This window comes from Curcuma longa, chromosome 15 (assembly GCF_044706935.1).
Source record: "Curcuma longa cultivar G26 ecotype Majalengka, Jawa Barat chromosome 15, ITB_CL_G26_1.1, whole genome shotgun sequence".
NCBI classification, from domain to species: Eukaryota; Viridiplantae; Streptophyta; class Magnoliopsida; order Zingiberales; family Zingiberaceae; genus Curcuma; species Curcuma longa.
Window position 1 is genome coordinate 2,321,763 of NC_133875.1, and position 23,639 is coordinate 2,345,401.

Genomic DNA, 23,639 nt, shown 5'->3' on the forward strand with positions numbered 1-23,639 from the left:
AAATTTAAACAATTCAAGTCAAATTCGAGCTTGAATTTCATTTTAAATTGAGCTCAAATTCGAATTTCATTTCGAATCGAGCTCAAGTTAAAATTATTTATATTTTTAAATTTTAAATTAAATTCAAATACCGTATATATATTTTAGAGCAATGATATGCAGTATGAAAAATACAATTTGAAATCAACATGACAGTTGCATTATATTTTAAATTCAAATTAAATTCAAATACCATATATATACATATTAATATATATATATGGTTTATATGTATTTTTATATATGCATATATTTTTTTTTTTTAAGTTCAAATTTGAATATTAATATTTTCATAATATTCAATTAATTCGGTTCATTTGCACTCTTAATCCCCACCATGGCTAGCTCCCTCTCCTATTCCTCTCTCACTCCTCTTCTTTCCTTCTATCACCTATTTCGTAGTTGTCTTCCCTCCTTCGACAATTCATCTGTGGTCGAGGAACTTCTAATCTTCTATCTTCTCTTGTTGCGCTCTCCTTCGCGTCAACCTCCGAATTCATAGATCCGATAATAGTATATTGAAAGATATTTATGTCATTTTACAGCGGTTGAGCATAAATAAAGCAAGATATCCTGATTTTGCAAAAAAAAATAATAATTTATGTGGGGCTCCCTTAAAAAATAAAAAAATTAATAAAAATGAAAAAATTTTTTTTTTTAAGTAAATTTTCTTTTGATTTTTTTTTCCAATTGTTATGTTTGTACCCATAATAAATTAGATATAAACTCCAACTCAGTTATTAGGGACTTAAATAAAGTAAGATGATGCTCAAACTTATTTAAAAGAGTACCTTCGGAATTACAATACAATGGTAAAAAATGAGACAAATTCCCTAGATAAGGATGATTTAAATCTCACTCGGGGCAGGTATATTACATTTTAAAAAATTTATGACGTTGGACTGTCCACTAAAACTCATTTACATTTCTCGATTTATTTTGATGATTGATAGAAAACTTTTATGGAATCGAATTGATCACCTTAAAAATTAATCAGATCGTAAGAGCTAATACCTAGCTCTATTATAAAAAAAACTTTTTTTTATTAAAATAATGAAATCAAACTAAATCAAATTTAAATTATTAAAATTTAATTTATTTAAATATTATTCGAACTTTTAGTAATTTGAAAATTTCTGTTTGGTATTATAAGTTTTTTTATTTGTTTTGATTTTTGTTATTTATAAGTTTAGTAGGAGATTTTTTAAATATAGTTCATAAATTTTATATTATTTATGAATAATTTATAATTTTTATTTATGAAGAAGCGTGCAAATGAATCAAACCTGTTTCTAATTTTTTTAAACAGCTCTAAAAATATTACTTCTTAGTCAACATTATCAAATTCTTCATCATGGAACCCAAATAGAATTTTATTTATTTTTATATAATTTTAATTTGAATATATTTAAATTAAGATTCACAAATCAAATTCAAATTTAAATTATTTTAAATTATAATTTAATTTTCATTGAATTAAAATTTAAAATTCAAATAATTAAATTGAATTCGGATCAAAAAATTATTTATTTTTAATTTTATATTAAATTCAATATATATATATATATATATATATATATATATATATATATATATATATATATATATATATATATATATATATACAGGTCTGATATCCTGCGCGAACGCCTCGCGCGACCCCCCTACGAGACCAGCCGACCCCTCGCCGTTCATCGCCGCCGTTCGTCGCCGTCCGGTCACCGCCGGCCGCCATCCCGGGCTCGTTGGAAGCGCAACTCGATGGCGCACACACCGGCATCGGATTCCGGCCGGATTGGGTCGGCCAGATTGGGTCGGAATCCGATCGAAATTCCGGCCGAAACAGAGCAGACAGTTCTTTGGGCGATTTCGCCGGAATCCGGCCGGATTCCGGCCGACGGGCCGGACTCCGGCCAAAACCACCCAAAAGAGTCTGTTGGGCGATTTCACCGGAATCCGGCCGAATTCCGGCCGAATCGGGGCCGGACTCCGGCCGCGGTCGACGCGCCGGCGCCCGAGCACATCGACCGCGGCCGGAGTCCGGCCCCGATTCGGCCGGATTCCGGCGAAATCGCCCAACAGACTCTGTTGGCCGGTTTCGGCCGGAATTCGGCCGGATTCCGGCCGAATCGGGGCCGGACTCCGGCCACCTCCGGATCGCCGTCGAGTTGCGGTTCCAACGGGCCCGGTCCGGCGGCCGGAGGTGGCCGGACGGCGGTGAACAGTGGCGGAGAAGCGGCGAAGGTCCGAGGAGAAACACTGTGCAATCGCGATAAACGGACGGCTGCGGTTTCATGCGATTCGGCCGTGGACGGCGGGGATCAGTCGCGCACGAGTCGGGCAGGATAAGTCGCGCAGTATATCAAATCTATATATATATATATATTAAACTCAAACTCAAATCGATATTACGATCAAGTAAGTAAATCAAAAAATCATAATTAACCATGAAAGAGCGTTAACTCAACTTAATTGAGATTAATCATTACTTATTTCAATCACTTTATTTCTATCATAAATTTAGAGTTAACTCAACTTAATTGAGCTAAGGAGCTGGACAAATATGTATTTAAATTTATTTATTTAATTAATCCGAATCCAACGTCTCTGTCATTTACGGCGTTATTAAATGATAACGACGAGTGTGATATGATTAGTACAACGACAAGATGAACGGCCAATAAACCGCCACGTAACTTGGCTGTTAGCTGGCAGGAATAAATTAATACCGCGCGAAAATCCTGGTATATTCTCGTACTCGACTTTTTGCCGCGTTTCGTTTCTCTTCCACCTCTCTCTCTCTCTAGGGTTCTATCGATTCCGCTGCTTTCCTGCTCCCGGGCCGAGATCACACCCATCCGATGGCGGCTTCTTGCTCGAAATCCGGGATTCCGGCCGGAGGGACCCGGGGGCCTGCGAGTCCCAGCTGCAATTTATCTCGGACTCCGGCGGTATCGTTGTTTTCTTTGCCCCGGTCTGGTACCCGGCATGCTCTCTCTCTCGGGTGCAGCGCCGATCGGCATTCCGCTAGCGGATTCGCTGGCGCGGAGGACAATGAGCGGTTTGTTCGGTGCTTCCGGCAGGCGTGGCCCTACATAAGGGGGCATAGTGGGAGTACGTTCGTGGTGGTGATATCTGGGGAGATCGTGGACAGTCCTTATTTGGATGGCATTCTTCGGGTATTTGTTGGCCTTGATGTCTTAGACCAAAACTATTTCCACTTTCTTAAAATAATAGTATATATAAGATACTCCTCTATCTGTAAATAACTTAACTGGGGATTGTAAATCTGTTTAACCTTCACCGGATAGAGTGTTATGTGGGGTGGTCATTAGTCTTTCTTTTATTTTAGCTCATGTTGAATAGAATACAGCTGACCCAAAAATATTGTGGACAAACATGACTAGATAGATGATGATGGCAATTAAACTGAAAATGTGGTGAGGCAGTGATATCAAATGATTGGAAGACTTAAGAAATGATATCATGGTAGCATTGTTTTATGCTACTATATTTACCTAGAGGGATAGTCATAGAACTATTTGAGGTCTGATTTTGATGGTGTTGTGTGCTGTTCAACATACGATTAAATAATTATGACCAAAGATTTTTTACAAATTTGTCTTGACATCTATGTTATAATGTTGCAATTGTTGACTAAATACGTGTGGCTTTCATCTTATTCAGCTCTCATGTAGATAATTTGTCTTAATCTTCTCCAAACATGTAATAAAGCATCATAAAATTAATGTTGGGGTATGGACTATGTCATCTTAGCTTTTCTATATACTTTTGACACAATGAAATTGATTTTGGCCTTTGCACATTTAAAATTGAAGTGCACTTTTTTATGTTGAACAGATATTCCCATGATAGTTTAGAATCTTGGTCTGTAACTGGTGGTACAATGAATGCATACTTGATTAATGCTGGAAAGCCACACAAATTGGGCTCTCTATATAAAGTTGATTGATTATAATCACCTACTAATCAGTAAAAGGCATGCAATAAACTTGCCTTGCTGCTTTGTGTCAGTATCCTCATCACTAAAAGGCATATATTGGACATATTGACTGCTATGTGTCAGTTTCTGCTTGGTATTTAAGCTGTGCAGCCCTGAACATTTAGAGCATTTGACACAAGAGATGGTTCCAGTTTAGTTTTTATTTTTTTTTTTTTTTGGGTGGGGGGGGGGGGGGGGGGATTTCATGGGTGCTAAAAGTCAATATCTATCCTTCTCATCTCCCATGCCTTGCTCGTTGGTCTCCCAACTCCTTTATTCTCTAATTTAATTTTATCAATGTCTATAAGTGTTTTCTTCCTGGTCTTTGAGCTGTGCAGTACTGAACATTTAGAGCATTGGACTGCAAAGCTGGATTCTAGTTTTTTGTTTTTTTGTCTTTTCATGGGTGCTAAAATTCACTATACTCATCTCCAACTACTTGCTCATGATCTCTCAATTCCTTTGCTCTCTAATTTATTTATTTTTCAGTGGCTACAAGTTCTATTCTGATGTCAGCTTGAATGTTCTATCCTTAAATTTAGCCATTTATTCAACACAACAAGCTGTAAGTCCTACTCTTTTGGGGGTCCTTGTACCGATTTTGCCCTGCTTTCAAACTCGATATCAAGATATATCTTAGGAGTCTATTGGTCTTTTAAATCAATTTAGTTACATTAGATAGAGACCGAGTTACAATATGCCACTGGATCAGTGCCTGGATGGATGTTAAGAGTGAACTGAATTTTGAACTACGTAGGCAGTTTTTAGTTTGACATAAATACTGAATGATCTATCATCATCTAGTCATATTTCTTGATAGATAACAAAACTATCTAATTTTTTTTTTATATGGCTAACAACAATAAGGCACCAATAAGGTTGGATTACGTGGTCCTTTGTTATCTCAAGAACACTTGTTATGCTTAGTATTTAGTACCATTTAGTGCTTCCTGTTGCTTACATGTAAATCTCTCCCTGTTTGTAATCAATAAATCAGCAAGTAATGCAACTATGGCAGGACATTTCTCTCCTTCATGGTCTTGGGATACGATTTGTAATTGTGCCCGGAACCCATGTTCTTATTGACAAGCTGTTGGAAGAAAAAGGTGTTATATTTTTTTTTAATATATTTTTGATCATTAGTGCCTTCTGTTATTATCTAAAATTTCTTTGGTTTTAGTGTATATTATGCTCTTTCCTCTTTGCAAGTTCTGAAGGAAAATTTTTCTTATATTTTTCTAAGTAATTTATTCCTGACTAATTTGGACCCTTCCCCTTATCTACTTTCTTTTGGTGCCTTTTTTTTTCTTTATGGCTTAGTTTGTTAAGTCTAATCTGTCCTGAGGAAAGATCAGATCACTTGTAAGAGTAACACTTTTGCTTTACTATTATTTATGGCAATATCATGTTATTTCAAGTTATTGTTCCAGGCCTTTGTTGTTTGTTTCACCTTCACTGCATTACACTTATGGTTGATGCAACTCAATCTTACAAAACAGAATTCCATAGGATAAGGACGAACATCTATCCAAAAGAAGCAAGCTCCAACGAGAAGAGAGACTTATAAGGAACTTTTTTTCTAACTTATACTGATCTGCCAAAGGACTTCAGGATTAGCGACCAATCCTAACTCAGATTCACATGAATATTAGTATAGATAGAATTGTGCATGCATCTTTTTTGCATACTGATTCCTCATTTTACTAATTGAATACATGTAATGCTTGAACAACTTAAGTTTTCGTATATGTAGTTTAATGTAAGACTTTAGGCCATGTAAATTTTGCCTTTCTTTTTCAGGAAGCCAGGGAAAGTATGTTGGTCGCTTTCGAATCACCGATTCTAAATCACTAGAGGCTGCAATGGAAGTGGCTGGAAGGATTTGTTTGGCTATAGAATCAAAACTTTCTCCTGGACCACCCATACTAAGTCTTCGTAGACATGGTGGTAGTCACCATTGGCATGAACTTGGGGTCAGTGTGACAAGCGGTAACTTCCTTGCAGCTAAGGTAATTTTTGATGCAATTGTGAAATAGGCAAACACTTCGTAACCTCCTATGCGTTTATCCAGAACTGGAGACAAAAAAAAAACCTTATCTGATTTGTTTTCTTCTCCGTTAATCTTATTTTGTGTGCAAACAGAACAGCAAATCATTTATAAGATAGAATAAAGGTCTTTCTTTTTTACTTTGTATGGTAGGATGGTTACTGCTGTGAGAGTGAACTGGTAACTAATAAGGCTGGAAACACAGGAACATGCAACTCTGCTTGTAAATTCATTGAAAGCTGCAGAAAAGCTTAATTTGAATGAGATATAGTACTTCTCTTCTTCCAATAAGTGGCTTGTTACTTTAAGCAATATCCTTAAGTAGACTTGTGGATTACAAGTTCGCAAACTTGAGGAAGTCAACCCATAGTGGATGCTGAACTGCCACAATTTCAGTTACTTTATTTGGATTTAAAATGACACATTAGCATTCACCCAAACCTTGATGCCATCATATGCAAAATGAACAGAAAATGGTGTGCCAAATTGCTTTGAAAAAATAGTGTACAGGAATGTACTAGGTCTAAACTTGTAAATTGCTTCATTTGAGACATATATGATTATTTTTGCAAGGAAATTTTGACTCTTTTTTTTCATAATCACAATATGAGTAGCATTGGTAGGACCAATTTCATTAATCGACGAATCTTGGGGAGATCTTATCTTGATATGGAAAGAAAATGAATAAAAAAGAAGTTTCATACTTTGAAGGTTGACTAGTCAATTTTTGCACTTGGCATTTTGCATATTATGAGTTCCGAAGTTGTGTTAAAGTTTCAGGGTTAAGGAACAACCATCAAACGGCTAAATGTCTCAATACCATGACCCATAACATTTGGTCTTTATTGGTATCTAACTACTTTTACTCAAAAAATGGAATTGTCTATCAGAAAACAGAATTTCATTGTCTATCCTTCAATAACAAGCTACTAAATTCAGATGACTTGGAGAGGGCCATGGTTTGAGATACTCGTTCCTCCTCTTGTTCCTGTTTTGGGTCCTTGAGTATCTTTTCAACACATAGTTTGTAAAACCTTCTGCCTTTTAAGGTTTTCCTGATAGATGCTTGTTTTTATGTAAGAAGCATGCACTGTTAAAGTTGGTAGGGATTTTTTTTCTTGATTTCTCAAGATTCCTCCAATTCTCTTATGTTCTATATTCTTCTTTTTCATCATAATCATTCATCAAAATTCACACTGTGGTAACGGTAATTTCTCGTGGAATCTTGATATTCATTTGATTTGTTTCAGTGATGCATTTTGCCAATATTATGTCTGTTATGTAGATAATGTTAGCGCCTCCAGGCTCCATGCAGCACCGGTTTATTTATGCTGTAATTTCTGCATAATAATTAAAACAAATCAGTTTGGTTGCCTGTGTGCTTTAGTTCCAATTTCTTATTACATTTTGTTCTGTTTCTCTCTTCTCTTTTCCTAGAAAGAAGGTTTTGAGGCTCAATTACTCATATTTTTGACATTTTTCCTTTTTCTCTAGTGATAATCCTTTATCTCATTTCTCTTTGGCGATGTTATATAACTTACTTTCCATCTCATGTTGCAGAGAAGAGGAGTAGTTGGTGGCATTGACTTTGGGTCAACTGGTGAAGTGAAAAGGATTGATGTTCGACGCATACAAGAATGGCTTGACAAGGAATGTATAGTTATAGTAAGCAATCTGGGCTACTCTAGTGCAGGAGAAGTTTTGAATTGCAAGTATGCCAAAATTTCTTTTTCTTGAAAGGATTTTTTTATTTGCATTTCCTAGTTCAAGCAAATATATTCCTTTTCTAGCTTAGCTTATACACACTTTCAGAATTCATCTGTTGCATACGTAGTAACTGGTTCACTGAGATTCTGAATGACACATGGATTCATATGATTTTTCCTTGCTAAAAGGATAACTCGAGCTCAAGTTCTGCAAACCTCAGTCTCAAACAACATTTTTTTAATTAAAAAGTTTGAATTTTTTTCTCAAAATTCTCTCTCTCTCTCTCTCTCTCTTCGCCTTCATTTTCCTTCCTATTGTTATCGTCATATGTGATCCTTCGTAAGGTAGCCTAGTTGGAAAGAGAGAGAGATGCCTCAGCCTTGGGGCAACATCAATGATCTAAGGGGAAATAGGGAGGAGGAAGAAAGAGGGAATCAAAGAGAGAGAGACAGAGGAGGAATTGGTCATGCCTTGCTTCAGCACCGATGTCAGGAAGAAAGGGAGAGGGAGAGGCTATAATTGCCTCCGAGGAAGAATGGTGAGGAGAGAGAGCAAGAGAGAAAGAGTTGTGGTAAGAGATTTGGAACATAATATGTGTGCATGCGTGCATTGATTGTAAAAAAAATGGATTATGTACCCAATTGCTCATATCATATGTATCAAATAATTAATTTGCTCATGTGTGTGCGCGCGCGTGCGTAATGTAATTTGCGCATTGTGCGTGTGTGCATGTAGAAAATTAATTAGGCTTTCTTTGATACCATTGAGGAACCAACTTGTTTGATTTTGCAGCAGTTATGAAGTTGCTACAGCTTGTGCTTTAGCTATTAACGCTGTCAAACTTATCTGTATTACGGATGGCAAGATTGAAGATGAACAGGGCCGTCTTATTCGTTTTATGACCCTTGAAGATGCAGATATGTTGATCAGGAAACATGCTATGCAAAGTGAAATAGCTGCAAATTATGTTCAGGCTGTAACTGAAGAATCCAATTCTCCATGGTATATTGATTCTCATCAAGATAGCAACATCTCGCAGAATGAAAAATCATACAGTGGAGGGTGTAATGTAGCATTTCATAATGGTGTTGGGTTTGACAATGGAAATGGTCTGTGGTCTGAAAAACAGGGATTTGCTATTGGGGGTGAAGAACGGCTTGGCAGGTTAAGTGGTTATCTCTCTGAGTTGGCTGCTGCAGCATACGTGTGCAGAGTAAGACAAATGCTCCTGTTCTCACTTTATCTTTCATAGGATGTATAAGTCTTTGTCACCCATCAGATTTTAGAGAAATATCTGTTATGTCTAGAACCCTCGCTGCCTCAATTAAGCATTGTAGCACAATTTGCAATGGAAGAAATAACACGGAATTGTGATGAATCAAGAAAACTAAGCATGCATCAGCAGATACAACACATCAAAGATAACAAGGGTAAACAACCACAGGAAGCGGAATCTACTAATCACCAAAAACGATAGCACACAAATGTTTTTCTTTCAAATTTACCCACAACCACAGCTAGAGTAAATTTGAGTATACCATGGCAAAGGTTGCAAGAACAATGGAATACCACAATGTAAGCCAAATCTTGTCTCCAATGTTGAAGACAGTACCTAAATCGATCAATTTCATGCCATGATACTCTCCACCACAATAGCACCTCAAAGTATGAGCTAAGTCTTCTTGTTGTTTTTGGTGGTTAGAAACTCTCAAAAGGAAATGGGCACACCATTTTGCTGCTCTCTTCCCCTCAATATTTTTCTTGTCAAACTATCCTACAAATTCAAGTTCTCAGCGGCTGTTATATCTCCAAAGCATAGCACATGTTGCTGCCCTTAAAGAAGGGCTCAGCTTGGACTACTAGGCCTGGCCCAGCTGCATCACGCATTGCCTTTGTGTAGCACTGGCAGAAGATGCACCTAGCTGTGCTTGATCCCAACATTATTAATATATACTGAACGATCCTATAAAATAATGAAATACACCCTCATTTTCTCATCTTCTGCACCTACAACCATATATGCTTCTTTACTGTCTTCTTAAAAGAAACATGTGGTACTTAGAGTCAGCATAGTGGTAATTGTGTATCTACCTGCATTTTTGTGCAGTCCATGCCAGTTACTAAAACTCTTCCTTTGGATTGTTTTTGATGGAAGGAACTTTGAGATAGTGAGATTCATTGAATGAGATTCTCTTATATTTTAGTATTCAAGCAAATGAATTGTTTTTGTAGGGAGGAGTTCAGAGAGTCCACATAATAGATGGTACTCTTATTGGTGCCTTGCTGCTAGAATTATTTACAAGGGATGGAGTGGGGACAATGGTGGCTAGGTGTGTATTTACCCTGCAAATTGCTCTGTGACACTCATTTGGATTATCATGTTGATAAGTAAATAAGACATTGTTTCAATAAAGAACTTTGACTAGATGGAATCATGTGTCATGATATTTGCAAGAAACTGCAAACTACCATAAAAAGAGTTGGTTATATATTTAAATTTCTTTCATACATGTGCCTCTTCTATTTCTTGATAATTTTTTGTAGTGAAATTCTGTGTGAGAGAATTTACACAAGTGAAATGTTTTCTTAACCATCTGAAAATTTCTTTTCTTGGTTAGGTGGATTGATAGAACAGTTTGTTTTTTTTCAGATTGGATACTAATCAACCTTTTATTCTGATGAACTATGTACTTCAGTGATATTTATGAGGGAACACGATCAGCTAGAACTGGAGATCTTCCTGGCATTAGAAAAGTTATTCAGCCTTTGGAAGACTCTGATGTACTTATCCATAGAAATATTGAAGAGGTTTACTTCTCGTTTTCCTTGAATGCCAGTTATGTTAAAATCTCCAAGCTAGTTATCTTTTTTCATCTTTCATACTTGACATCTGATACACTTACATATAAAGTTATGGTGTTTTAAACATTATTGTCATCTTCAGCTTCTCAAGCAATTGGGTTCGTTTATAGTAATTGAAAGAGATGGTTCAGTTATTGCATGTGCTGCCTTTATCCCTTTTTTTGAAGATAACTATGGAGAAATTGCTGCTATTGCAGTCTCTCCAGAGTGCCGTGGTCAAGGAAAAGGAGACAAGTTATTAGGTATCAACTTCTATCTTTACTACCATATTAATCTTCATTTTATATGCGATGATCTTGCAAAAAATATTAATCCAATGATTGGAGTTAGGCTTTTAAAAAATTTAAAGAACAATAGGGGACTGTGGAAAAGGAATATATATTCTTGCCATATTATGTGTTTGTAACTTTAAGAAGTTAGGATTAGTTACAACCCATCAAATATGGCTAATCTTTAAGGAGAAATTATGCAAGCACTGTCGGCTAACCTACTCATTTACTAGGATTACCAAGCCCAAATGGTTGGATAATGCAGTTCTTGGCGCTTGGTCATTACAGGATCCTTATGAATTTGATCGAGGAATTCGACCACAGCTCTTTACATCTGTCTAATATGACACTCATCTCTTTGATTTCTTAGGTAGAAAAAACAGCATGTTGAGATCATTTCAAAGCTGCTTACCAAACGTCTGAATGTCTTCAAGCACCAACTTGCTTCTGATACTTATGCGTTCAAAAGGGCTAAAGGCGAGTCCACGCAAGATTGTTTATGATAGTGCAAGAACCTATTCACCTATGAAAGAGTCCTGGAGAGGATGAATTATTGATCAAGCTTAATTGACGAATAGCTTCTGCTAACATGAATAAATGTAAAGCATTTCTATCCAAATGGATCCTTTGGATAAAATATCTAGCGAATACTATTAGTTCAGAAGTTTTCTTAAACAGAGTTCTAGGAAGGTGCATAGGCACTATAATGGTCTTCATCAAGGATACCCCATTTCTTCTTACCTGTTCAGCCTTTTGATATGCGTCCTGTCTCTTTCTGGATTGCTCAGGAAGGCTTCTACAACAGAGTTGATCTGTAATGGGGATGTCTAGTATTTTTTTAAAAAATATTCTAGGATCTGTGTCATTGTTGCCCAAGAAAAGGAAAAAGGGCAAATTCATAGTATTAGTTAGTCTCCATAATCCATATGTCATTCATGACATCATGGTCTACTGGACATTTGGTGAAAGCAAAGCATGTACTGATCCAACTTCACTTCATAATTTTCATGTTAACCAAAAATTATCCAACTTCACAAGTCAAATAAAAAGTTATAACCAAAAACTATCCACAATCCCAACCTTTTCTACATAATATGATTTTGGATGGGATGAAATGAAGATATTATCATTAATTACAGCAGTAATGTTCTTGTGATTTTGAGAGGCATGGGTTGTTGGGTTATACAGGAATATGCTGTGTATGTGGACAAGTTTTATTAAACCTTAAGTGTGAATTTGTTGAAGATCTCTATTGCACACGATATTATGACCTTAAAATCTCTGCTTTTCATGGTCATGCAGACTTCATTGAGAAGAAGGCATTATCACTTGGATTAGACAAACTTTTTCTTCTTACAACTCGTGCTGCAGACTGGTATGTTCGATAAACTGATGATACTATAAACACTTTTGTAAGCCTCCAGCAATGCACACGGCTTTTGCGGCACACATGTAGAACTGTAGTAGCTGATGTTCTGCTTTTATGATCCTGTAATGATCTTAAATTAACTGTAGTAGCTGCTGTTTTTTTTCACAAATTCAAATATTTCAAACCAAAGCTCTAGCACCTCTCATCCTGATGCAGTTGCTATATTTTCGAAAACCTAACGCTTATGGCGGCTTGAGTTTTGATGATCTTCATTGGCACATGTTGCAGGTTTGTGAGACGTGGGTTCACAGAGTGTTCTATTGAGTCGATTCCATCAGAAAGGAAGAAAAGCATTAATATTTCGCGTGGATCAAAATGCTACATGAAGAAGTTACAAATGCCTCTCAGGTAATTCACCTTCGATCGATAGCATGTATTAGTAAATCATCAAATATAATTCAGGTACTATTCCTATTTCCTTTATCAGACGTTTTCTTCAACTCCAGTAAAACATAAATTAAGGGGCATGGTTCTTTTCGATAAAATCTATCATACAGTGTGTATAAAACCAGAGTAGGCTGGCTGGTTAAACCGGGAATAGGCAACTGATGAATCGCTCAATAACTGTTTTATTTACAGAATCTAGTTTTAAAAAACCCCTTAATTTGCATGAAATTTAGTTTTTAGTGTAGTGTAGTTCTTAGCCTAAATTTTTGGAGCAATTATTCTTGGGTAAAAATAAAAAAAAACGCCCTTAGTTTTTGGAATCATTGTATGAGCATCTCTTTTTGATTTTTTATCAAAAGCACGTCTCATTCCATTAGCCCTTTGTAAAATGATATAGCTGCCTTCAAGTATACTATTCTCTTGCCACATACATTAAATCTTGAATTGGTCTAGCGTGTTGTAAAAATTATAATTTCGTAGTTATTACAATGTGAATGTTGTTTAATAGAGCAAATCTAAGTTAAGTTACGACTTCGTAGCTATTACAATATGAATGTTAGATAAACAAGTTGAATCGTAACAGTTACGAAATTATAGATGTTATAATATGAATATTGTTGAACAGTTAAATATGCATTGTAATAAGTTATAAAATCTTAACTGTTATAATATTTGAAACGATTAGCTGTTACAATATGTCTAATGAGTATGCTGAAAGATTATAATGTCGAACAATATATTTGAGAAGCTGTGTTATTTTAGGAACCGATGGAAATGTGATTTTTTTCATATTAACAGTCAAACGCGGCAATCTAATAGTCTTAACTGGATGGAAAGAAAACGAGGGAATCCAACAGAGAACAAATAGCTTACGTTACATTTAGCGTGTTGAAAACGAGCGAATGAAATCTGTTCCCGTGACTGCCATTACATTACAGGATTCTAACGCCAAGAACTAGCATCTTTTTCTTTCTTTTTTTAAAGAAAAGGAAAATTCACACATATTGCAACCATTTTCGATTTTGAAATCTTAAAATAAAATTTCAGAGTTAGAATAATCAATCACCCAACTTAACAATTCGATAAAGGCCGTCAAGCAATCACATATTTTTAGATACAAGCAGAAGTAAAACGTAAATTAACATACAGAAATGATACTTAAATGTTTCTCGCAGGGAGAGAAACCAGCGTCCTCAGAAGCATGCGTCCAAAAGACAGCAACAGCAAAGCGCCGCCAAACTGCAAGAAGAACAACATAGCCAAAAATCCAAATCAATTAATTTGGTAATCGATTGATATTTGAATTTCAGTCTTATTTATCAGGTAATTGCTATCTGAATCATCCAATTATTGATATTGCAATACAATTGATTTGTGAAATTTAAAATCTAAATTAAATTGAATAAATCAAAAAAAAATAATATTGAATTTTTGAATGACCTGAACCGAATTTTCAGGCCACGTCGATGCTACCGGCAAGCAGCGCAAGATAAAAGGAAACTCTCTATCATGCGCCCCCCGAGCAGATCGACGAGGAGGAGGAACAAAAGAGAAGTTGGCGATTCGAGCTACTTACCATCCTTCCATGAAGGAAGGCCCGCTGCTCTGCTGATTCCGGGGCGGCGGTTGCCCGTACTGCGGCGGGTAGCCCTGCTGCTATATATATATACAGGAATGATATCCTGCGCGATGAGTTTACGCAACTTCGTGCGCGACAGCCGACGTGGCGAGGAATTTCACTGTTCATCCTCCACCGTGGCCGAAACGAAATCCCGAAATAAAATCCCGCCTCTCCCAAAATCGCGCGGCTGATTCTCAATTCGAGCTTCCGTTGTGGTTGAAAAGGAAGCAGAGAAGGATGCGACTGCAGTAGAGGTGAAGAATGAGAAAGGTGGTCCGGTTGTGGAGAAGGCCTTGTCCTTCAGGGAGGAGAGCAACTTCTTGTCGGATCTCAAGGAATCCGAGAGGAAGGCGCTGGTGGAGCTCAGAGCCGCCGTCGAGGAGGCCATCCTCAAGAACAAGCTATTTAGAAACGAGTCAGAGCCGTCGGAGGGGAAGGAGAAGGTCCATGGAGAAGGGGGAAAACTGGAACTTGACAAATCTGCTGAGGCGAAGCACACCGACGAAGAAAAATCCTGACCTCTCTACCCAAAATCCTCAAAATATTCTTCAAGTCAACAATGCTACTCTTCAGCCATTTCAAGAGAGGCTCTTCTTTTGTTGTTCAGTTGTCTGAACCCTTGCCCTAGCTTATCTTTCATGTACTCTTTGATTGCAATACTATTTAAAATAATTTTTTGTCATGAGAATCTTTTGTAGGAATCCTGTTTCGACTTAAAATTATATTTCTGCCTTCTTTGAGATGATACCATGAGTTCCTTAGACTCCCTCACTCATGTGGATATAAATTTTTTATTTTTCTAATATCAAATAAGCCATCAGCCGGTTTTGTCCAAAACCGGCTGATGGACTTAAAGACCTCGAATGCACATGATCCGAACACCTTTTTTGCTCCTCTTGCACTCTATAATGTGTACATCAACTCAGAATACATTGCGATACATCGTGTTGGAAGCAGGAATTTTTTTCGCTCGTGCTCGGCATGTGGATTGGGGTGAAAATTTTATTTTTAATTCTACATAGATGATACTTGGTGTTCAAAGACACCAATGAGTTCCTTGGACTCCCTCACTCATGTAGATATAAAATTTTGAATTTTTTATTATCAAAAAAGCCATCAGCCGGTTTTGTCCAAAAGTGGCTGATGGACTTAAAGACCTCTAATGCACATGATCCGAACACCTTTTTTGCTCCTCTTGCACTCTATAATGTGTATATCAACTCAGAATACATTGCGATACATCGTGTTGGAAGCAGGAATTTTTTTCGCTCGTGCTCGGCATGTGGATTGGGGTGAAAATTTTATTTTCAATTCTACATAGATGATACTTGGTGTTCAAAGACACCAATGAGTTCCTTGGACTCCCTCAATCATGTAGATATAAAATTTTGAATTTTTTATTATAAAAAAGCCATCAGCCTGTTTTGTCCAAAAGTGGCTGATGGACTTTAAGACCTCTAATGCACATGATCCGAACACCTTTTTTGCTCCTCTTGCACTCTATAATGTGTATATCAACTCAGAATACATTGCGATACATCGTGTTGGAAGCAGGAATTTTTTTCGCTCGTGCTCGGCATGTGGATTGGGGTGAAAATTTTATTTTCAATTCTACATAGATGATACTTGGTGTTCAAAGACACCAATGAGTTCCTTGGACTCCCTCACTCATGTAGATATAAAATTTTGAATTTTTTATTATCAAAAAAGCCATCAGCCGGTTTTGTCCAAAAGTGGCTGATGGACTTAAAGACCTCTAATGCACATGATCCGAACACCTTTTTTGCTCCTCTTGCACTCTATAATGTGTATATCAACTCAGAATACATTGCGATACATCGTGTTGGAAGCAGGAATTTTTTTCGCTCGTGCTCGGCATGTGGATTGGGGTGAAAATTTTATTTTCAATTCTACATAGATGATACTTGGTGTTCAAAGACACCAATGAGTTCCTTGGACTCCCTCAATCATGTAGATATAAAATTTTGAATTTTTTATTATAAAAAAAGCCATCAGCCTGTTTTGTCCAAAAGTGGCTGATGGACTTTAAGACCTCTAATGCACATGATCCGAACACCTTTTTTGCTCCTCTTGCACTCTATAATGTGTATATCAACTCAGAATACATTGCGATACATCGTGTTGGAAGCAGGAATTTTTTTCGCTCGTGCTCGGCATGTGGATTGGGGTGAAAATTTTATTTTCAATTCTACATAGATGATACTTGGTGTTAAACACCAAGTATCATCTATGTAGAATTAAAAATAAAATTTCCACCCCAATCCACATGCCGAGCACGAGCGAAAAAAATTCCTGCTTCCAACACGATGTATCGCAATGTATTCTGAGTTGATATACACATTATAGAGTGCAAGAGGAGCAAAAAAGGTGTTCGGATCATGTGCATTAGAGGTCTTAAAGTCCATCAGCCACTTTTGGACAAAACAGGCTGATGGCTTTTTTTATAATAAAAAATTCAAAATTTTATATCTACATGATTGAGGAAGTCCAAGGAACTCATTGGTGTCTTTGAACACCAAGTATCATATATGTAGAATTGAAAATAAAATTTTCACCCCAATCCACATGCCGAGCACGAGCGAAAAAAATTCCTGCTTCCAACACGATGTATCGCAATGTATTCTGAGTTGATATACACATTATAGAGTGCAAGAGGAGCAAAAAAGGTGTTCGGATCATGTGCATTAGAGGTCTTTAAGTCCATCAGCCACTTTTGGACAAAACCGGCTGATGGCTTTTTTTATAATAAAAAATTCAAAATTTTATATCTACATGATTGAGGGAGTCCAAGGAACTCATTGGTGTCTTTGAACACCAAGTATCATATATGTAGAATTGAAAATAAAATTTCCACCCCAATCCACATGCCGAGCACGAGCGAAAAAAATTCCTGCTTCCAACACGATGTATCGCAATGTATTCTGAGTTGATATACACATTATAGAGTGCAAGAGGAGCAAAAAAGGTGTTCGGATCATGTGCATTAGAGGTCTTAAAGTCCATCAGCCACTTTTGGACAAAACAGGCTGATGGCTTTTTTATAATAAAAAATTCAAAATTTTATATCTACATGATTGAGGGAGTCCAAGGAACTCATTGGTGTCTTTGAACACCAAGTATCATCTATGTAGAATTGAAAATAAAATTTTCACCCCAATCCACATGCCGAGCACGAGCGAAAAAAATTCCTGCTTCCAACACGATGTATCGCAATGTATTCTGAGTTGATATACACATTATAGAGTGCAAGAGGAGCAAAAAAGGTGTTCGGATCATGTGCATTAGAGGTCTTAAAGTCCATCAGCCACTTTTGGACAAAACCGGCTGATGGCTTTTTTTATAATAAAAAATTCAAAATTTTATATCTACATGATTGAGGGAGTCCAAGGAACTCATTGGTGTCTTTGAACACCAAGTATCATCTATGTAGAATTGAAAATAAAATTTTCACCCCAATCCACATGCCGAGCACGAGCGAAAAAAATTCCTGCTTCCAACACGATGTATCGCAATGTATTCTGAGTTGATATACACATTATAGAGTGCAAGAGGAGCAAAAAAGGTGTTCGGATCATGTGCATTAGAGGTCTTAAAGTCCATCAGCCACTTTTGGACAAAACAGGCTGATGGCTTTTTTATAATAAAAAATTCAAAATTTTATATCTACATGATTGAGGGAGTCCAAGGAACTCATTGGTGTCTTTGAACACCAAGTATCATCTATGTAGAATTGAAAATAAAATTTTCACCCCAATCCACATGCCGAGCACGAGCGAAAAAAATTCCTGCTTCCAACACGATGTATCGCAATGTATTCTGAGTTGATATACACATTATAGAGTGCAAGAGGAGCAAAAAAGGTGTTCGGATCATGTGCATTAGAGGTCTTAAAGTCCATCAGCCACTTTTGGACAAAACAGGCTGATGGCTTTTTTTATAATAAAAAATTCAAAATTTTATATCTACATGATTGAGGGAGTCCAAGGAACTCATTGGTGTCTTTGAACACCAAGTATCATATATGTAGAATTGAAAATAAAATTTTCACCCCAATCCACATGCCGAGCACGAGCGAAAAAAATTCCTGCTTCCAACACGATGTATCGCAATGTATTCTGAGTTGATATACACATTATAGAGTGCAAGAGGAGCAAAAAAGGTGTTCGGATCATGTGCATTAGAGGTCTTAAAGTCCATCAGCCACTTTTGGACAAAACAGGCTGATGGCTTTTTCTATAATAAAAAATTCAAAATTTTATATCTACATGATTGAGGAAGTCCAAGGAACTCATTGGTGTCTTTGAACACCAAGTATCATATATGTAGAATTGAAAATAAAATTTTCACCACAATCCACATGCCGATCACGAGCGAAAAAAATTCCTGCTTCCAACACGATGTATCGCAATGCATTCTGAGTTGATATACACATTATAGAGTGCAAGAGGAGCAAAAAAGATGTTCGGATCATGTGCATTCGAGGTCTTTAAGTCCATCAGCCGATTTTGGACAAAACCGGCTGATGGCTTATTTGATAATAAAAAATTTAAAATTTTATATCTATATGAGTGAGGGAGTCGAAGGAACTCATTGGTGTCTTTGAACACCAAGTATCATCTATGTAGAATTAAAAATAAAATTTCCACCTCAATCCACATGCCAAGCACGAGCGAAAAAAATTCCTACTTCCAACACGATGTATCGCAATGCATTCTGAGTTGATGTACACATTATAGAGTGCAAGAGGAGCAAAAAAGGTGTTCGGATCATGTGCATTCGAGGTCTTTAAGTCCATCAGCCGGTTTTGGACAAAACCGGCTGATGGCTTATTTGATATTAGAAAAATAAAAAATTTATATCCACATGAGTGAGGGAGTCTAAGGAACTCATTGGTGTCTTCAGACACTGGGTATCATCTCAAAGAAGGCAGAAATATAATTTTAAGTCGAAACAGGATTCCTACAAAAGATTCTCATGACAAAAAATTATTTTAAATAGTATTGCAATCAAAGAGTACATGAAAGATAAGCTAGGGCAAGGGTTCAGACAACTGAACAACAAAAGAAGAGCCTCTCTTGAAATGGCTGAAGAGTAGCATTGTTGACTTGAAGAATATTTTGAGGATTTTGGGTAGAGAGGTCGGATTTTTCTTCGTCGGTGTGCTTCGCCTCAGCAGATTTGTCAAGTTCCAGTTTTCCCCCTTCTCCATGGACCTTCTCCTTCCCCTCCGACGGCTCTGACTCGTTTCTAAATAGCTTGTTCTTGAGGATGGCCTCCTCGACGGCGGCTCTGAGCTCCACCAGCGCCTTCCTCTCGGATTCCTTGAGATCCGACAAGAAGTTGCTCTCCTCCCTGAAGGACAAGGCCTTCTCCACAACCGGACCACCTTTCTCATTCTTCACCTCTACTGCAGTCGCATCCTTCTCTGCTTCCTTTTCAACCACAACGGAAGCTCGAATTGAGAATCAGCCGCGCGATTTTGGGAGAGGCGGGATTTTATTTCGGGATTTCGTTTCGGCCACGGTGGAGGATGAACAGTGAAATTCCTCGCCACGTCGGCTGTCGCGCACGAAGTTGCGTAAACTCATCGCGCAGGATATCATTCCTGTATATATATATATATATATATATATATATATAGGGCTTTTGATCAGATTGGGATTAGCTCGGAGGCTACAATATTCCTAGCTTCGTCATTGTTGATGTGCACTCAATCACGGATGTTGTGCGAATGAGAAGACGTATAATATAGCATAATCATGTGTATATTTATCGTGTGTGATACTCATTCACGATTGAATATGGAGGGCGTCTGAATCACTTCCGGACACCTCGATACATACCCGATCGTGAACACCGTGCTCACGGGAAGATGCGTAGTATTATCATAACCGTGTGTGTAGGTAAAAAAATAAAAAACACTTTAAAAAAAAATCAAAACAACAATTCATTATATATTTCATTATGAAAATATATTTATTTTAATATTATGTGTAAAAATAAATAAATTTAACTTTGTTAAAAAATCACTTAATTAAAATTATTTAAATTGAATTAATATTATTATAACATTGTAATAACTAATTAATAGTTATTATATTATAATAATCATTAAATGGTTGATATAATTGTAATATTATATAGGAGCTATTTAAACGGCTATTATAATAATATTATCAAAATTTTGTTTAATTATTTTGATTAAATTTAAATAATTTTGATCATATTAATAAATAATTATTTAATATAAAAATATTCTATGTAAATTAATTTATTTTATACGTTGTAATAACTACTTTATCACTATTACAATGATACTAAAATATGATGAAGGATCTTTTAATGATTTAATAATCAGGTATCTTTTTTATTTTTGCCTATATATAAATTGATAAAATATAAATAAAAATTATAAAAAAATTTGTGGTATTAGTCATGGTGGATGAAAGTTCTTACCTTTAATCAACAAAGGCACATGGCTCATGATACAGATGCTATTTATTTCCTCTGGTGAATAAATAGTCAGAGTAATTAGCAAGTATTTAAACAAGTTGTTAATGTTTTAAGTTTGGGATCGATCCATCGTCAAGGAAGGTGGGCGCATGATATTGTTTATGTAATGATCAGGGATCGATTTCAGAAGATGATGATCTGGGATCGATCTTGTCTTATACCTAATGCTTGTGTACCTAAATGAATTTTCCTCTATATATGTGAAATTGATTTTAGAAGGACCATTGAGATAGCAAATCTACCTTCAAAATTAATGGGACGAAATCTGAATACTTCGTCTTTCAACATGATCTTAGGCCTTAACCATCCTTCACGAAGAACTTCGATGAGTAATCTTGCACATAGAAAATAAAAATGACTATTTATCTTGCATCTCCTTAAAAATAAAATAAAAAAAAGGAATGTGAATCGACAAGCTAGTGAATGACTAAGATTGAGTCTGATCCGCGATCGATGATCTAGTCCTAGTCGTTTGCTAGTGAACAACTAAGATTAAGTCTGAAGCCTAGTTCAGTGCCACTGCACTTTCCCACTCGGCCGACTAGTTCAGTCGACCAAAACTCTGTTTAGGAGGAGAAGAGGGAAGGGAGGGGAGGCGAAGAATAAATAAAGGGAAGAAGAATTTTGATATTTGTTTGGAATGGAGTGAGTTAAAAAGGAGAAGGGGAAAGAAGGATAAACTTTACCCTGCGCTCACAAATAGCTATAATTTCTTACACTCCGATTTGAGATGCAAGAAAAGGAAAAAAAATTCAAAAATATTTTATTTTATTTTTATCTCTATTTTAAAATATTAATTCTTAAATTAACTCATTTGTTTAGGTATTTCGTCTTTGCACCGTCGCATCGTCACCGTTCAACGTCCAACCTCTCTCACTTCACGATGTCGGCGTTTGTCTTCATTGTAAATCTTTTCGAGAACAAGACTTAAGAAAACAGATATAGATAACTCCAATCTTCTTCTTTTTCTCCTCCAAAGACAAGGACTTATCCAAAGAATATGTGTTGTCTATTTTAGGATCTTTTATATCCCAACTTCTAATAGAATTTTACAATTTTTTATCCATCTCCTATATGCATAATCTTTTTTAAGTACTTTGCATATTTAACATTCGTTCTCCTTCCTTTCCTGTCAAACAAAGTAGCATATATTATATTAATAAATTTTTCATCCTTCCAAATAAGAAAAATATAAATCTTTTCTTTTCTTTTTCTTCCGTTGTCTTCTCTTTTGGTTAATGAATCTTTACTCATCCTATCCAAATAGAGCGTAAAAAGAATGCAAATAGACAAGCTCAAAATCATCTTAAACCATACAACAAAAATGATAAATCTCAGTCAGTCTCATAGACTCAATTTCTGGGGGTGCCCGGCCCAGTCCAATGGAAATTTCTCATCGACCATCAGGGTAAATCGGAAAGCGCATACGACGGCCAATCCAGATGCCCAGCATCATTTGATTGCGTTCCCCATTTGGAATAAAATTCTTGTAAATACGTCGTAGCTGGGAATCGAATCGCGGGTCGCTGGGTCACAACCCGAATATCCTACCGTTGCACCATTGCCCCGGGGACCATCTTAAACCATACAAGAAGAGGGGGCCAGGGCACTGGGAGCATTAACCGGTTTGTCTGTGAACAAGTAGAATGAATTATTGTGGACGATGTTGGGGACACAGAGATGCCAATTCCTACCTGATCTTCCAAACAGTATCAATGAATGAATGAATGAAACAGCAGTAGCAGCAGCGGAGCAGTTTGGCTGATCTGTGAAAGATCGGTCAAAATGCTGAAAGGCAGGGCAGAGATCTCGAGGAGGAAGATGTGGGCCTAACCTGCAGTCTTTGTCCCTCAGATTTGGTGTTATGATAAATAAGAATGAATGAAATAGAATCGAACCGAATCGAAAAGTAAGAGGTTCCAGTTTAGTTCGATTTATTTTTCTTAAGCTCGAGCTTAATTTTAGTTAGATTTGAGTTTTAATTTTTAATTTTTAAGTTTGAATTTGATTCATAATAAAATTAAATAATCTAAACAGTTTGAATTCGATTCAAAAAAATAATTCATTTAAAAGTTAAATGAATTTCGTTCGAACTTAACTCATTAACATATAATATTTATAATTCATGTGATATATAATTATGAGATTCTGATATCTTATGTGTGCGATAGAAATATTCTGGGCGCTGAAATAAGAACAATATCATTTTTATTTTTTATTTATTTTTTTTGCTTACAGTTAAGTCATTTAAGATTTTCTTTTTAAGATTTAAGAGTTAGTTATAATATTAAGCAAATAAAAAAAATTTAATTGCTTACGGGATGTATCGAGTTATTATCCTGTATTTCTTATCCCAAACGCCCCATGAGCAACTAAAATTTTTTTATTTAAATTATTTTTATTTAATAATATAATCCAACTCTTAAACCCAAAGTGAAAATCTTAAATAGTTTAACCATAAATAAAAAATAAAAATAATACTGTTCCTATTCCGAACATCTAAAAGTATTCCAAAATCTTCTATCGCGCATCACGCGCGTAGAATATAAACTCATGAATCAAATATTATTAAGCTCGAACTCGGTTCAATAATATTTTTGAATTCGAAATCAAGCTTCGAGTTCGACTTGTTAACTTAATCGAACGATTTTTTTTTAAAATCGAGATCCGAATAGCTAACGAGCAGTGTAACTCGTGTACACCCCTAGCGAGAAATAAATCAAGTCAAATCAAACTTTAAA

General features: G+C 36.3%; 1 protein-coding gene and 1 long non-coding RNA gene across 3 annotated transcripts; one reads left to right on the top strand and one right to left on the bottom strand.

The window, feature by feature from the left end:
* The first annotated feature begins 2,857 nt into the window (after positions 1-2,857).
* LOC141846344 (putative amino-acid acetyltransferase NAGS2, chloroplastic) lies at positions 2,858-12,843 on the top strand. 2 transcript variants are annotated; one of them, XM_074734361.1, is made up of 10 exons: positions 2,858-3,218; positions 5,061-5,148; positions 5,843-6,051; positions 7,650-7,801; positions 8,589-9,009; positions 10,029-10,126; positions 10,493-10,604; positions 10,741-10,900; positions 12,230-12,302; positions 12,585-12,843. In XM_074734361.1, the coding sequence occupies exons 1-10, from the start codon at positions 2,901-2,903 to the stop codon at positions 12,706-12,708; spliced, it is 1,755 nt and encodes a 584-aa protein (XP_074590462.1). In that variant the 5' UTR covers positions 2,858-2,900; the 3' UTR covers positions 12,709-12,843. The 2 variants fall into 2 exon arrangements, with proteins under 2 accessions (XP_074590462.1, XP_074590463.1); XM_074734362.1 differs by having other exon boundaries at positions 8,592-9,009.
* A 949-nt stretch (positions 12,844-13,792) lies between these two features.
* On the bottom strand, positions 13,793-14,400 carry LOC141846793 (uncharacterized). The gene is made up of 2 exons (XR_012603364.1): positions 14,320-14,400; positions 13,793-13,982 (listed from the first exon to the last, which is right to left on the bottom strand). It is a non-coding gene; the product is annotated as an uncharacterized LOC141846793 (long non-coding RNA).
* Positions 14,401-23,639: the final 9,239 nt, after the last annotated feature.